The 16,264-nt window shown below is 41.4% G+C and overlaps 1 protein-coding gene across 2 annotated transcripts in view; it reads left to right on the top strand.

Moving 5' to 3' along the window:
- Positions 1-16,264, top strand: part of adck1 (aarF domain containing kinase 1) — an 83,703-nt gene that overhangs the window by 31,778 nt on the left and 35,661 nt on the right. For both annotated transcript variants that reach the window (XM_005746134.2, XM_005746132.2), the window contains one exon: positions 9,666-9,869. In XM_005746134.2, the coding sequence (XP_005746191.1) occupies positions 9,666-9,869 (204 nt within the window). The remainder of the gene's footprint in view (positions 1-9,665; positions 9,870-16,264) is intronic.

Raw genomic sequence — 16,264 nt, 5'->3', positions numbered from 1 at the left:
CATATTGAATCTGTGAAAGCACTGTATGCATGCAAAAAAATATTATTTTAAAAGTAGATTCTAAGTCTTTTGGTTCTTGTTGGTGCATCCACCAATATTCATTCCATAGACTGAATATTATAAAATTGAAGAACACTTAATGTTTTCATGGCAGTTTGGCTGAGGTGATGGAGTGACTGGCCAAGAACTTGTGACTTTGTCTTTATCACTTGCACATATTCAAAGAGCACAAAGGGTGGGTAGGAGTTATTCCTTGAAAATAATTTACCATCTGTGCTTAACGGCATCTGAAGACTGTCCATCAACCTGCACAGCGGGGACCCAGCTCAGAGGCCTGTGCTTTAATTACATGTGCAAACAGACACAGAGTTAAAGAGAAAGAAAATAATACGTTTCTAATCAAAGGGTACTCCTCTGTAAAAACATATTTAAGGGTTTAACCTGCTACTAACACAGAATTCGTTTAACATTAGCAACAGGCAACCAGATATAGACAGAACCTCATACAGTATTGTGAAGGCAGTTTACTTTTGTTTTTATTTTTCCAAAAACTGTTGTATGATCATTATAAAATAACACATCTATATATAAAAATTACTAAATAATTAATTTTAGACCCTCCGCAAATCGCTACCTTATCATGGTGGAGGGGTTTGTGTGTCCCAGGGACCCCAGGGGCTATGTTCTCCAGAGGCTTCTGTCCCTTGGTAGGGTCTCCCATGGTAAATTGGTCCTGGGTGATGGAACAGACAAAGAGCAATCCAGAAGACCCCTACAAGTAGAACACCAAGGGAACAGTTCATCCTGCCCGGGATAGGGTTACCGGGGCTTTGTCCTCGAGCCAGGCCCAGGGAGGATGCCCTAGGGCGAGCATCTGGTAGCCGGGTCTTAGTCCATGGGGCCCGGCACGCACAGCCCGAAAAAAGGACATGGGCACATCCTCCTACAGGCCCACCACCCACAGGAGGCGCCGTAGGGGTTGGGTGCATTGTGTGCCAGGCGGCGGCCAGAAGTGGAGGCCCTGGCGGACTAATCCCCGGCTACCAAGATGGCTACCAAGCCACAGGTCGATGATCGATTTTGTAATCGTATCACCAGACCTGCGGCCATATCTTCTGGACACTCGGGTAAAAGTGTCCAACCTGATTTCTCCAACCTTTCTACTTGGAACACTCTATTGACCTGGATTGAGTACGTACACAATTCCCTTACCTCCTCTGCCACCGGCCTCTCACCCTTAAAGGCATCCTTGGGTTATCAGCTGCCATTGTTTACATCAGTTGAAGGTGAGTGCACTGTTCCATCCATCCAGCACCACCGTCACAGTGTTTTCGACTCTAGAAAGCAGCGTGGTCAGTCAAGCTGCCACTAAGGAGCAGAATAAGCACCTTGCCAACAGACGCATCAAGTGACCCCATTAATGACGAGGTTGGAAGGGTTGGCGTTCCACTAAGCACATGAAGAACTCAATCAGGAAAATGTTGTCCAAATTTATCAGCCCTTTTGAAGACATGCCATTATCAACCCTGTGTCTGAACGTCTCAAGTTTCTGCACAATATGCAAATCCATAACGTTTTCTGTCTCTCATTTGAAACCCTGTCTCGAGTCCTCTGTGCCCTGCGTCTGAACCTTCCCCCACCTGCCCAGCTCATCAATGGCTTACCAACATATTCGGTAAGGCGGCTCATGGAAGTTAGACGTGGGAGAAGGCTTCAGTGTTTCGTGAACTGGGAGGGGTACATGCTGGAGGAACCTTCCTGGGTTCCTCAATCAGCCATATTGGATAAAACCATGCTTAGAGACAACCATCCTGATAAACCTGGCGGGTCGCCGGAAGGCTCTTGTTTGGGTGCTACTCTAACGGTCCTCAAGTCCTTCTGTGCGTCTCTCTCTCTCTCTGTGAAGTGTGTGGTGTGTTTGTGTGTGTGCTTACCTCCTCTCCATCACACCTGAAGTAATCAAGATCACCCGTTTGCCGTCTGCTGATCAGTCGGCCACTACTAATGCTGGGAGCAAACTTTCGGTCTTCACCAGAGCCTTGAACCGACCACATTGTGAAACCGTCTCTGATCAGTAAGTCTGTTTCCAGTTTGCACAACGACTACGTACGTGTCCCCTCCTCTGTGCAGAAGCTCCGGTGTTTTTCCCCAGTGAGAGCGATTTATGTGTGAGAGAGCTGTGGAGACGATTCTGTTCCTGTTCGGTTTCCTTTCCAAGGAACTTGAAAAGGGAGACTGTGGATTTATCCCTGCCTGAAGATGTTGTAAATAGTTTTCCTTTCACGAGCACTGTAAATAAACTCACCATATCTGATCTCCTGAGTCCTGTGTTTGGGTCTGGCCTGTCTCGTTGGTTATTTGCATTTTGTTTAGAGCACTCAGTTTAATCTTCCTCCTAGTTGAAAGCTTTTCTATCCTCAGAAACCCTCGGGTTGTTCTTCAGGGTCAATGCTGTTATCCTCAAACAGTGACAATTCTACTGGATCTGATGACTTCCTCTGTAGTGGCAATACAACTGGGACACCTGTATGTGGAAGGGTTTGGCGCCATGTGGCCTTACTGGGCAGTAAGGGTCTCCACAAAATCCTTATGTGCTTGTTACCAGTGAAAGAAACCAAGTTTCTTGATTCAGGGCATTACCTTGATGACAGATTCAGTCAGGAAAGTAGTCTCTGTAGATTTCTGTCTTATGGTCTGGGCTGAGAGATGGGGCCCACAGATGTGCTCTAACCACATAAACTGTCTGGAAATGCTGGCAGTTCATTTGTTGCTAAAACATTTCCTCCCTTGGCTGAAAGGTAATCATGTATTAGTCAGGTAAGAAAATTCTACAGTTGTTGCATACATCAGCAGACAAGCAGGAGGTCCCCTAGGTTACACACACTGGCATACAGTGACCATTGACAGTAGGCAGAGACCTCCTTTGTTTAGTACAGCGGTAAATACAGTGGGTAAAATACGTATTTTTTCTAGCTATGTATATATATAACATAAAAAAAAGTGCTATTGATAAATCTCACCAGATGTCAGTAACAACCCGTCCAATCCATACATGCAAAGAAATCAAACCGTAGATGTCCAACATTGCTCATCAGAACCTTTAGTAGTGTCAGCAGTGGTTTTCCCAACATTAAGGTTGTGAAGGTCTTATTCTATCCATCATAAGATGTTTCTTGTGCGACACCTTGGCAATGACACACCTTTTTAAAGGTCACCATTTGGGACTGAACTAGCTGATATGAATTTGCATGAAGTTGCAGGATTGTTTTCTAATTACTAAAGGATTTCAGCTGGTGTCGTGACTTCCCCTTTTTACACCTCCATTTCTTCATGTGTTCAATACGTTTTCCCTGCATCATTTCTCATTATTACACTTAATTTGTGGAAATCTATGATTTGATGTCTTTGCACGTGTAGGTTAGATGGATTGTTAGCAACATCTGGTGAGAACTGCATTTCAGTCCTCTGTTGTAGTGATTATATCATTTCTGCAGTTTCTGGTTGAAATGGATGAGGCCTTCTCACCGATCAAGGTGCATCTGGCAGATATTTCTGGGTAATATTTTCTGGACATCTGGAAAAGGAAGGGAAGACTGTCGGCTGCCTTTTATTGTCTGCCTTTCGCCCCTGAAGAGCAAAGCCGGCTCCATACCTTATGTTGAGTCTTTGCGCTGCAGATTGACATGGACAGAGCTCAGGGTATTTAGACAGAATGACCACTTACCTTTATCCATTATGGCACCTGGCCTGCTGGTGCCATAATGGTGTTTGTGGTTCTGATAAGGTCACGCTGGAGGTCTCGTTATAATGAGACAACTACTTGTGCTAATTGGACAACCAGGGTTGTAGCCATAGCATAAGTGTTTATTTTAGTTAATTATAATAAATTTGCAGAGCAGACATGCTTAGGATAAATTAAGCAGTTTTTATATTTCTCAATCCAAATACCTCTGTCTCCTCTTGGAGATTTTTTTTTTTTTTGGTGTATACAGTGGATTATTATACTATGAATATTTCCTGAACCACTAGTTCAGTGCCACTCCAGTGGACAGGTATAGGTAAATATACATGTTTAACAGACTTTGAACTCGTCACAGATACAAAGATGCCGCTGCTGTTAGTTCAACATCTTCCTGTGCCTCCTTTTTATCACCTTCCTTTACTCCCGTTTCACTTCTGCTTATCCCTCCATTCTTCCCTCATTGTCTAATCCTTTTATCCATGAACACACCGCCCTCCGAAGCTCACAGACACACATGGTTTTCCAGCCTTTATTTTCTGTCCTCACCAACTGTGTGAAGAGGATGAACATAGAGATACGCAAATGCATTCTACACTCAGCTCCTGTGGCTCTGGTCTGTACCACAGATGAACTAATGCATCTAATTTGCTAACTGGTCCATTTGGTGGGACTGCACATTTGTGTAGATCGTGGGCGGTGGTGAGCATCAGCCTATCCCAGAGCAGCATTTCCCTCAGGCTGTCAGAGGCGCATTACCATGGTGATGTCATCCTCAAGCTGTGAGTTTGCCAGCATCCCACAAGGCTCCCGATTACTGGAAGGGAGGCGAGTGAGAGGAGAGAAGATCGATCTGATAATTAGGCAATAAGTGACAAACTGACGCCACGGTTTCGTTCTGAGGAACCTCAAAATGAGCTTACAAACATATTTTGCGAGAACCGTCTAGGCAGTTTGAAGACTGTTGACCAGACAGAGATAAAAGAGCAGGATGTCATCTCTGTTTTGTTGTAGCAATGATATGAAGATTGTGAATAATGCACGTTGGATATTTTTGTTCTCTTTCTTCAGTCCATCCATTTTCTTAACAGCTAAATCAGCTTCGGGTCATGGAGGTCAGCAACCTATTCAAGCTGTGAAAAAGAATTTACCCCGTCCTGATTCCACCTTAAATGTTTTAGATCATCAAACAAATTCTACTATTAGACAAAGACAACCTGGGTAAATACAAAATACAGCTTTAAAATGATGATTTCATTTATTAAGCTATTTACACCTGAGTAGATGTGGACGTTGTCTTTTTTTAAACAGTTATCTGTATTTTCTTCAGTAGTACTTAAACACCAAACTACACACAGGTGACAAAGTACTTCAGTGCTCTTTGTCTCGGAGCTCTTCTTGATAATATCTTCTATTGATAACTGTAGTCTGCGATTCATTAAATCAGCTAAGTACCTCGTGTCCTGTGGATGGCGCTATTGTAACCCTAGAGCAGAAATGTTTTGTCACAGGATAAAGGCGATCACTGTTGATCTGCTGTGACCTTTCTGTGTCAGAGGGCAACAGATGCCCCTGAGGATAACAGAGGAACTGGATTCACTCACTGTACGAGTCAAAGGCCAAGGATTTGTTCAGACACAGATTTATTTACACAGCTTTTTCTTCAGGTTAAGTTAAAGGTTGTTTTCTTTTGTTACAATATCTTCATCTACACAGAAATGATCTTTATAACCAAGCAAACCTGGATGCTCTGTACCACAAATACAAATTAATTTGAAAACATAATAAAAGTAAACTTTGAGTGGTCGTGTTACACTGAGTCGCACCTTTCTCTGAACTGTTAACTAACCTGATTTCTGTTGTTGCTTGTTTTTCCCTGGCTCAAAATGGGCCTTCGGTTTAAGCATAATCGCTCGTTGTATGGCCGAGGCCGTCTGTGTTACTTAAGATTATTCCTGATTATTTGATGAACAAAAATAATTGATTATTCCATTGTTTAGCCATGTAATTGGACAAAAGTCTTCTGCCTTATTAATAGAGCATTAATAAATATTCAAATGAGAGGTATTTTAAAATGAACTGCTCTTTGGTTTACAATTTAGGAATGCAATGTTTTAAAAACCGTGTACAATCTCTGTCAAACAAAAAAACCTAGCGTGGCATTTACACGATATATTAAAATTAAATTGAAATAAATGATCTCAAGTACGATAATTTCAAATAAAACAATCTAAACTAAAGCATAAAGTAAAATTACCTATACTCTGTCTTCTTGGAAGGCTTTCTTACATTAATAGGTGGCAAAAATCATCTGCTGGATGACATAGATTTGTGTGTGTGTTTAATGAGTGTGTGTTGGTAGCCTTTTAAAGAGGTGGTGACTGTAATGAAGAAAAGTGAGCATATCAACATTAGAATTTCTGTGCTTTGATGCAAAAACAGATGTTATAATGGTGTAGATCAGGGGTGTCGAACTCCAGGCCTCGAGGGCCGGTCCTGCAGGGTTTAGATCTCACCCTGGGTCAACACACCTGAATCACATGATTAGTTCATCACCAGGCCTCTGGAGAACCTCAAGACATGTTGAGGAGGTCATTTATCCATTTAAATCAGCTGTGTTGGATCAAGGACACATCTAAAACCTGCAGGACATCGGCCCTCGAGGCCTGGAGTTCGACAGCTGTGGTGTAGATGTTAATAATTAATGTTAATAATAACTCAGTGGCCCAGGTCAGTAGCCCGTGTACATTTTTATTGGCCTGTAGGGGGAAAAAAGCTTTTATTTTTATATTTTTAAGATTTTAATACAACTTTATTCAGATAATATTTTCTCTTAAAATCTGAAAAATATTGTACAAAAGTAAAATAACAAAAGCCAGACATAAATATGGTCTAGTACACCCATGCCCCCCTTTAGACTCACCCCTGTTTGTTGCAGGTCACTGCCTCAGCCTTCAGCAGGCGGCCCAACTTCACCATCGTCCCAAACTTTCATTACTGATGGAGCAGCTACAACGTTCGCTTCTCTTCATGTCAGTTTGTTGATCAGGTGTTTTTTCCACTGGGTCCTGTGGTTGGGGGTTTGTTGTGTTGATGTGAGTACGGCTGGCAGCGGGACTGTGTAAATAGTGAGCATCAGTAAAGCGTGCTGCAAAGCACGAAAATGTCTCCGTGTCTGCCGTGGCGTTTCACAGGTGCGTCAGCATCTAAGGAAACAATTCGCATGGAGGATTTCTGATAATATAATCCAGTTATTCCAATAACTCCAGGAGTCGTTGCAGCCTTATTAAAACAAAAGAAATCATTTCTCACTGAAGCCATAGGACAAAGGTCAAAATTTAGAAATTGCATTTTTTTAAACTTCTGATGTTCAATATCAGTTTTTCATTTAAAATAATTTTTAAAATAATTTAATGGCACGAGGCTTTTTGTTTTACATTTTTCGTTTTTCAACCTCTCAATTATGTGGCTACATGTGAAAGCAGCATTTCCCCCAAAACGTCTTCTTTTTATTACTTATCTCCAAACATTAGAACTAAAAGCTTTTTACTGCGTATAGTCTTGGATATGAATTTACATTCAGAGACTCATATTGTATAAGTGCTGCTGTTGTGCTATCTTGATAGAATTTGTGCTGATTTCAGTGTGAAAGCCATGCAGAATAAGTAATGTATATGAATAAAATGTATAAATGCAAACTTAGTATTTTTGAAACACCGCATTAACAGTGTGGCTCTGGTGATGGCGCTTGTTACAAAAAGGCGTCCTGATGCATGGCTAAGCAGAAAGACTCATCTGGTAATCTCTGGTGACTTGTTCCTGTCATTGCTTTGTCATCATCGTCCAGATGACACTCATGTCAAACGGTCCTATGGGAGCATGCTGCGTATGTGTGTGCGCCCTGGAGTGTTTTCATGTGTGTCTGCTGGAGGTTAGAGAGGTTAAGGGGAGCTAATTTCACGCCTCTTTATTTGCACTGGCCTCAGGAGACGAGCTCTATAAGCATTATCACTTCCAGCTGGTTCAAATGGGACAGACGGGACAGGACTGCCAGCACAGATATGCAGACACGTAGAGACCAGAGCACAGAAGATGCTTTCTAGATGCTTAGGGTGTCATTTGTTTTTATTGCTATTTTTCATTTAGATTTTATAGACATGTGTATTGTATTCTGTTTGTTCGTAACTGTTTTGTTATATTTTAGCTGCAGTTTGAAGATGCATTGTATTAATATGATTCCTGTTGTTTTTGCAGGACCTTTGTGTTGACATTGGTTCATTTTTCTTTCAGAAGTAAAACCAAAACAGGAATCTCTGACTCTGAAGCTCTGTAAACAGGAATTAAATGCACTATGTGGCCAGAAATGTTTGTGCATCTGCCTTCACAAGTATATGAACATGAGTGACATCCTGTTATTTATTCCTAAGGTTTTAATTGGCAGCTGTAATAGCTTCAAGCCTTCTGGTTTGGTTGTAAGTTAATGGGAGTTTCTGACCATCCTTCCAGAAGCGCATTCGTGCTGCAGCATTGCGTGTTCCTTTCACTGGAACTGAGGGGCAGAGCCCATCTCCTGAGAAACACCACATCTGGCAACCTCCAAACTCTGACTGGTCCATCGCCAGACAGAGAACCATCAATCATCACTTGAGGGAACATGTTTACACTAGAGTCTAGTTGTGGCGTGCTTTACACTGCATTGCCTTGTACGGCTTGGATGCAGCTACTCAGCCATGAAAGCTCAGCTGATGAAGCTGTCTGTGCACCGTTGTAGAGCTAATCTCAAGACCTCATGAAGTTTGCAGCTCTGTAGTGAATGACTCTGCACACTATGCATCCGCTGACCTGCTCTGTGATTTCACGTGGACAGTTGGTATGACATCACGGTGCCACACAGTGGTGCCAGTCACAGCTGCTCCTTGTACCATGCAGTTTGAAGTTTCCTAGACGTCTAAATGAGTTACATGACATTAAAAGACACTCAACACTGCTGAAATCCATCCAGTAACAAATCAGACTGTGTGACACGAGGAGCAAAAACAGACGCTGTGACAAGGGTTGAGAGGAAGATGCCCTATATGCACACTAGAGGGCAACGAGGGAGCTCGGGAAAAGGAGGCACAGGTGACAAGAAACTGGGTAACGAACAATGAAGAAAAAAAACGAGTGATAAATAGCAGAAGTCAAAACCTGGGGGGCAGACAGAGACTTAATGTTCACACCTGACTGAAGTCCTACGGTGGGACCTTAGACAGCTGTGAGTAAACAAATACCCACAAAGCTCAGTGAACTAAAGTAGTAATGTAGTCCATCCCAGGCGCAGCCCTCTGACCCGTATCCTAAATTTGATTTGTTGCATTTTCAGCAAAGAGGTCATCAGTAGATTTATTTCTATTGCAGTAGATTCTCTCTGTGGTTGAGTGTTTGTGCTTTTTGTAAGTAGAAATTTGTAAAGGATTGATAGAAATAAGTCATACTCTATGCTGAACACCATTGTCATATAAATTAATGATTGAACAGCTGAATGTTTTAATATATTTTTACAAATAGCAGTATTTTATGTAAACACTTCATGTCATGATTCAAATTACCAGTAAAACCAAAATGTACTCGATAGCTTTCTGCTCCTGTTTCAACATAACAATGACAACATGAACAAAAGGAATAGTTTGTCTGCTCTGCTGTGCCACAGTTGTCAACTTGCCATGATCTCCAGTGTGTCAGTGCTCCCAAAGACACGCTTCAAGCTTTTACCTCGTCTCTTTAGCAAGTTTACTGGTACAGTAACATTTTAAAGCACTGGGACGAAGTGCCATGCCACACATCGAACAGTGTTTAGCCTTTCATTGTCCCTGAAAGTCTTCATTTCTGCAACAACCTTGATACATTTTAATCAACTGTCATGATTGTTTTCCGTCACCTCCTGCAGGTGCACAGGCGATCGGCAGAGCGTCTTCGAGACTTGTGCTGTGCCAACCGGGGCACTTTTATCAAAGTGGGCCAGCACCTTGGTGCTCTGGACTACCTGCTGCCCGAGGAGTACACATCTACGCTAAAGGTGCTCCACAGCCGAGCTCCTGAGAGCAGCATGGAGGAGATCCAGCAGGTTATCAGAGAAGACCTTGGCAAGGAAGTAAGCGCAGATAAACTTGATCTACTGTAAGACGAAATGTTGTAGGCATGAAGCTTTGTGATTTTTCACATGAGCCTGTCTTAATTGTGTGTATGTGTGAGTTTTAACATTACGTTGTGTGCTTCACCTCTCATGATAAGGCATCCTAACAACAGTGATTTCACCCTAATTTCCAATCTAGACATAAATGTCAAAACAGACGTATTAACAGTGGAACATTTGAAAACATCTGAACAACAGCCATCCTCACTTATGTCAAATTTTATTTCATTCAAGTGAGCAGAAAGATGGGTGACAACGGTCCCCGCAGTGAGGCCGACTATACATGACACAGGAGTGAAAGCTGATGGCTGATCTACATTTATGGGTGTCTCTCACTCTTAGAGAGAAACTTGGGTACTTTTTTGAAAAAGATTAAAAGTCTGAGACAGAATTTTATATGAAAGACGGATGCAGCCTCAGTGACCTCGCCACTGTCTCTATAAAGTGTTTTGTTCTTGGTGTTTTGAAGCCACACAGTATCTACCCGAGGCATTTCAGAGAGGAGCTGTGGCAGTTGTTTGGCTTGAAGCAACATTTCCACATTTCAACTTTCCCCTTCAAAACAGTATTTCCACTTTTTCTCCACATTTTCCTTTTTCTTAATGGGCCCATATCACTTATCTCTGTCGTGTGGATGTGACGGGTAAGGGCTGAATCTGCAAAATAGGCTGACAGCTCGTCAGTTTCATGATGTTTTATCTGTTTTTTTCTCTTTTTTTAAACAAAATGAACATCATGTTTTCTTTAACAAGTCTTTAAACAGGTGAAAGTGTTTAGTGAGGTTTTACGTGACGAGAGCTGAGGGTTGTTTTCTCAGAGACCTGTGGACAGCTGCATGTCTTCCACTGGTGATTGGAGAGAATGACACAACATATGTGAAAATTCCAACATTAGGAAACAGTCATAGTACAGAATCAGGGAGTCCAGCTGTCAGATAAGAGGACTCTGTCAGCATCGATTTATTCCAGTAAAGAATGACTTTTACCAAACACCTTTATGTTTGCCTTTCATTCGGTCTGTAGTTTAATCATTTTTATTTGGAGTTTCTTTCACTGTAATAGTCGGAGCATCTCTGTGCACGTGTTCTCGTAGCAAGCTGAGAAGTGGGGACGAATAAATCAGTTTAAAACTGCTAAATGACAACCGAGAGGCTGTTAATGCTGCTGTTAGTGTGGAGCACAACACTCAAACTGCTGGTGATGGCAGCCTTTTAGAACTGCAGGAGGAAAGCAATTATTCTGTTATTTTTAGACACAGTGTGTCGCTCTTCCCCTTCTCCTGTGTGTGCATGTGCTACAAGAACGGGTTTGGTAGGTGAACGCGGTGTTCCTACGACTGTTTAGGCAACCATGTTAGGGTTGGATTATGCTGACACAGCATTAATGAATCATTGTTGAGACCTTCATGATAAAATTCACAGTGCAATAATGGTAGATACCAAAATAATGCATATCAGTGATTTACAACCATGGGTAATGCTAGCCATTATTTGAGAACTAGTTTAATATTCATTGTAAACTGCGCAGTCCTTCTCAGTAACCCGCAGAAACAAGGAGAATCGACCTTTTCTCTAATTGCTCTCAGATACATCAGTCTTCTCTTGTTCATGTTTTTAATTAGGTCCACATTCAGTTTGATGTCTTCCAGAGTAGGGCATCATTAACACTGAAAAGATAGTAATATAATTTGTGTGTCTACAAAGAAGGTAGCAGAATGAATCAGCCCCCCTCGCTTCTGGAGTGGCAGGAGAAGAAGTGACGCTGATGAGCAGCTCTGGAGGCAGCAGCGAAGCTTCGCCATCATTTCCGATCGACTACACATTTATCTTTTTAAATATGTGTGCATTCTAACGTCAGATGGATTTTCTCATGTATAAGTGGTTTGTCACGAGCAGTATGTGGTCTGCTGCTGTTTTCAGCGCCATATGTGGTGAGATGTGCATCGGCGCTGTGCGTGCATGTGAGGAACGTTGCCTTGTTTCTGGTTCTCGTGCACAATATGTTCTTTTACTCTGCATGTACTACTACAACTACAACAAACACAACAACTACATCTTGAACAACAACAACCGGAGCTTCAGCCATGACAGCTGATAATAACTGTAACGACTAAGATTTGCAAAATACCCAAGAACACCATATTCTACAGCAGAGGTCGTGTTATCATCTGGGAGCTGCCAGTAGGTGGCAGACTGCTGCCTACTGGGAATCTGCACTTTCTGTTTTCCCCATGGATAAAGACAAAGAAGTAGGGCTCCAGCTGCCAGCTTTAGCCACCTTTCGGCTTGCCTCGCGATCCATGTTGGCTTAGAACAGCTGATTATAATAGCATGTTTGGATTTAAAGCCACATACTAGCAGCTGCTGTAGTTATATTTACCGTCATCTATTTGTAGTTATTAATTTAGACCATATACGATTAACTTAGTGACTAATGTTACTTACAGTAGTATTAAAAACTGAGATTACAGAAAAGTACGTTGGTCTTGATCATTTTTATTTTTTTAATAAACTGTATATTTGGTATTTGTATGAATAAGCTTTAGTAAGCTGATACTTTATTAATGTGGTATTAAAATGGATATAAAACACACGTATAAATAAAAGTTGAGATTTTTCAAAATAAACTGACTCACGTGAAATAGTATGCAGAGTGTTTACAGACGAGAAGCTAAAAAATGAACGTTAGAACAGGCCGTGTGGTAAATACTCACAAAGAAAGCTGCAGACTAATGAGAGTCTGTTGATCACAACCGACCAACCAACCCGATGATGTCACGCTCTATACTGGGACAGGATGTTTTAAAACTAGCTTTAAGAATCCAGCTTCACACACACTGTTACATCTATGTCGGTTTTTAAGAGCAGGTGAGCCTTTATGTTTTGCAGCTTTAGTTGCTGCTTATTACACAGAAACTACCACAAATGTAATTATTACCTGAACCACATGCTATGAACTTACACCACTGAGGGAGTAGCTAACTGTAGCTAATGTTACTGGAGGCTAAGGTTGCAACAAAACAAGGTTGTGTTGAAATAAGATGACATTATTATAATAAATATGGATAAACAACCAGATGCCGTTAATATGACTGTCAGATAACACTGATATAATTAAGCACCCTATGTTCAACAGTTCATTCAGACTGTAGCTATGTGAGTGAATCCCATCAAAGTCTGAGGTATTCGTATAAATTATTCCTTTAAAATTTGGAAAGAACGATGTTAAATAGACCTTTATATTCTGTGATCCATGATAAAACAATAATCATTGTTTTCTTATTCTTCCTGTCTGTGAAACATGTGGATTTGGATCAGTGTTTCCAGCTCAGTCCAGACTTCCTGATGCTTGTAATCATTTGTTAGTGTTAGCTCCTGTGTAATAAGCAGGAATTTATCACAGGTATTTTGGGTAATCACACTTTAATAACCTATTAAAGCAAACTTAATGTGCTATTGAATAGAAACAGACAGGTTTGTATTTTGCATTTGTTTCCAGAGAGATGTAAACATTTACTCAACCAGAGCATTAAACATAATATTGACATCATTGCTTCTAAGCAAGGCAGACTTCTGGGAACCGAAGGTAGGATTAATTCAAACATTATAATATAGTAATACTACCCAAATGTGCTAAAACAGCAGCCAGTATTACAGTGTTATTATGAGGTTATTGCAGTTTATCTCTGTATAAAAATGGTAAAATCCAAACTCGCAGACATTACTTCTTGTAGCTGGCAGGTTATCATGTGTTACTAAGGTATTATGTTACTGTCATTAATAAGTTTTGCCTCATGGACATGCCTTGACATTTTGACATTTCCACATTATTCCTCTGTTTTTGGGCCCCTATTTTCCAATTACATACAGTTTAGTACTTTTACACTCTTTAACTGCTGTTGCTGCTTGAGAATACTTGTATATTAACTGGTTATTACTTTGATAACTAAGTGGTAATAACTTGTGTTGGCCTTGTTACCTGACTATTATCGCTTTATTACCGAGCTGTAATAGAAAGTGCTGCTATTAAAAAGACATTAAAGCACTACAGTCACTGAGGCAAATCTGAATTAAACGGACTTACTCTAAGTCCTGCTTAGAGCTTGATAGAAGCCAGCTGTCTTCCTCACAGATCTTTAGGGCCAGGTGGCTTCTTTACAACTTCTCAGGACTACCATGACCTGGATGACTGAGGACCCACACAGACATCTTGTCACAGTGTAATGAAATGCGTCAACGATACAGAGGCCCATTCTTTCAGTTTCACATGTTTGTGTCCGTCTGCTGCTCAAAGTAAAGCGTTAGCTGCAGTTGTGACCTTGTAGTGATCACAGATGCACTCCAACATCTTAATAACTGAAACAAGGCTTCGTCATTTTTCACCCAGCGAGGAAATAAAAGCCTCACATTTACCAGCCATCGCTACGGCGTACGTTATGCAGTAGTGTCCATAAAGACAAACTCAGTGGTCCAAGCTGTCAAACTGTACGTGTAGCTGCTGCTTTACACAATGGTGGGATAAAAAGTGAAAGGACAGTGTGTATGCGTCGTATTGTTCGTGTGTTACATCTGCGTTGCATTAAGACGGGGAGGAGGATATTGGAGTTTTCAGAGCTGAGCCTTTCACTTCTTTTCCTCTGCTAAGTAATCTGTTTTTATTTCTTCTCTTCTGCACTGTAATGATTCATGTCACCTCCTCCAGCTGGGCCCGTGGCGCTCCGCCATGGAGAAAAATGACCACCTTACTGCAGATACAGACACCAGTGTGTTGCCATTTAACTGGGAGACCTCAGGGGCCATTTTATTTGTGCCACAACTCATTTCAGGGAACGTATGTCACTGTGGGTCTGCCCTGTGGGAGCAGGCCCCACATGCACACATTACCATGTTTATTAACAACACAGCTGAGATTAAGTAGTGAGTGTGTAGGAGAGTACATGAATCAGAGGCTGCAAACAGGGCGCTGATTACAGAAGCTGTACAGTGATAAAGAGTTGGACTGTTACTGTCAAGCCTTTTTTTCAACATCGTTTTTACAATAATGTAAATTTTAAGAATCGCAGATGTTTAAATTTCACTGGGATTCCTCCGATTTTTCACAGCTCCCTAAAGTGACAGGTTCATCTAGAAATTACACGTTTACTTAACCCATGAAGGCTCTCTTTGCATGTCAGATCCCACTGGATGCTGCTCCTCACAGTGGGCAGACATTGGTAAGCAAAGACAATTTCATTCCATTTAGCATATTTGCATAATGAATAACTCTGTTGTTCCCACACAGTCTCATGCTGCATGCATAATTCATTGTCCTATGGCATCTTCCACATGCCTCCCGGTCAGCCTGCGCCCGATGGGCCGACATCGTGTTCAAATTAGTCTCTTTTCATGTTTCACTAGGAAAAAAAAGCAGGGCAATTGTCCCAGTGATGACGTGAAAATATCAGTGCGAGCCTGCCGAACACGATGCTGTGGTAGATGAGGGTGGTAACACTTATACAGTCCCAGCCTGCACTCTTCACCCATTCATACATTTCTAATATTCACACACCTGCAGGACTCACCGACCTTGTATCAGTTCTTAGTTGGGCCACGCTGAACAGGCAGTTACTGATTACTGACAATCGGCAGGCATTGATCAGTCAGAATGCCAATCACACTTTGAGTCTGATCATAGACAGAGTTGAGTTTTGTGTTGAAACGGGTTAAATTTGCTTTTGTTCCCACTGCAGAGACGCGTCTCTGAATGATAAACGTTAATGTACTGCATTTATCGATTGCTCTTCCAGCCTTAAAGCCCCTGTCCCCCTCTGTCCCTAAAGACAAATACATGTAGACACCAGTAGGACCTTCTGTTCAGGGCGAGTCCCTTTGTGTGTTAAAACATGAGAACTTCACTGATTTTAAAGTAAATTAAATGTCTGTATTAAAAACATTTCCTCACAGGTTTTATTTTTTGCATCCCTGGAAAATATTCCCGACTGTATTTGTGTGATCTGTGTGAGTTTGTGTTTTGCTGTGTATGTATTTAAAATGTCTCTTAATCTAATTGTTTCATATGTTGGAGTATGATGACCTCTCTTGGCTGCTGTAGATTTTATTCAGCTGGAAAGTGACTAACAGTCAATTAACAAATATGTTCTCATATGTAATGATCTTCCTATAACGATTGTAACGTCTGTGTGTACCCAGTGAAACTTTGCACAAACATTGTCACACATACAGCAAATATTAACATCATATATTATGAATCATACATTAAGCATACAAGTCTCAGTTCTGGTTTTTAAATTTCCCTTTCACCTGTGAATGCAGTGTTCAGCGCATGTGACCAGCACTAAACTTAACAGTCAGCAGG

Source organism: Pundamilia nyererei, unplaced genomic scaffold (assembly GCF_000239375.1).
Source record: "Pundamilia nyererei isolate P.nyererei 1_Seehausen unplaced genomic scaffold, PunNye1.0 scaffold00173, whole genome shotgun sequence".
Lineage (NCBI taxonomy): Eukaryota > Metazoa > Chordata > Actinopteri > Cichliformes > Cichlidae > Pundamilia > Pundamilia nyererei.
Note: the sequence above shows the minus strand (reverse complement) of the source record. Positions and strands in the feature narration are given on the sequence as shown.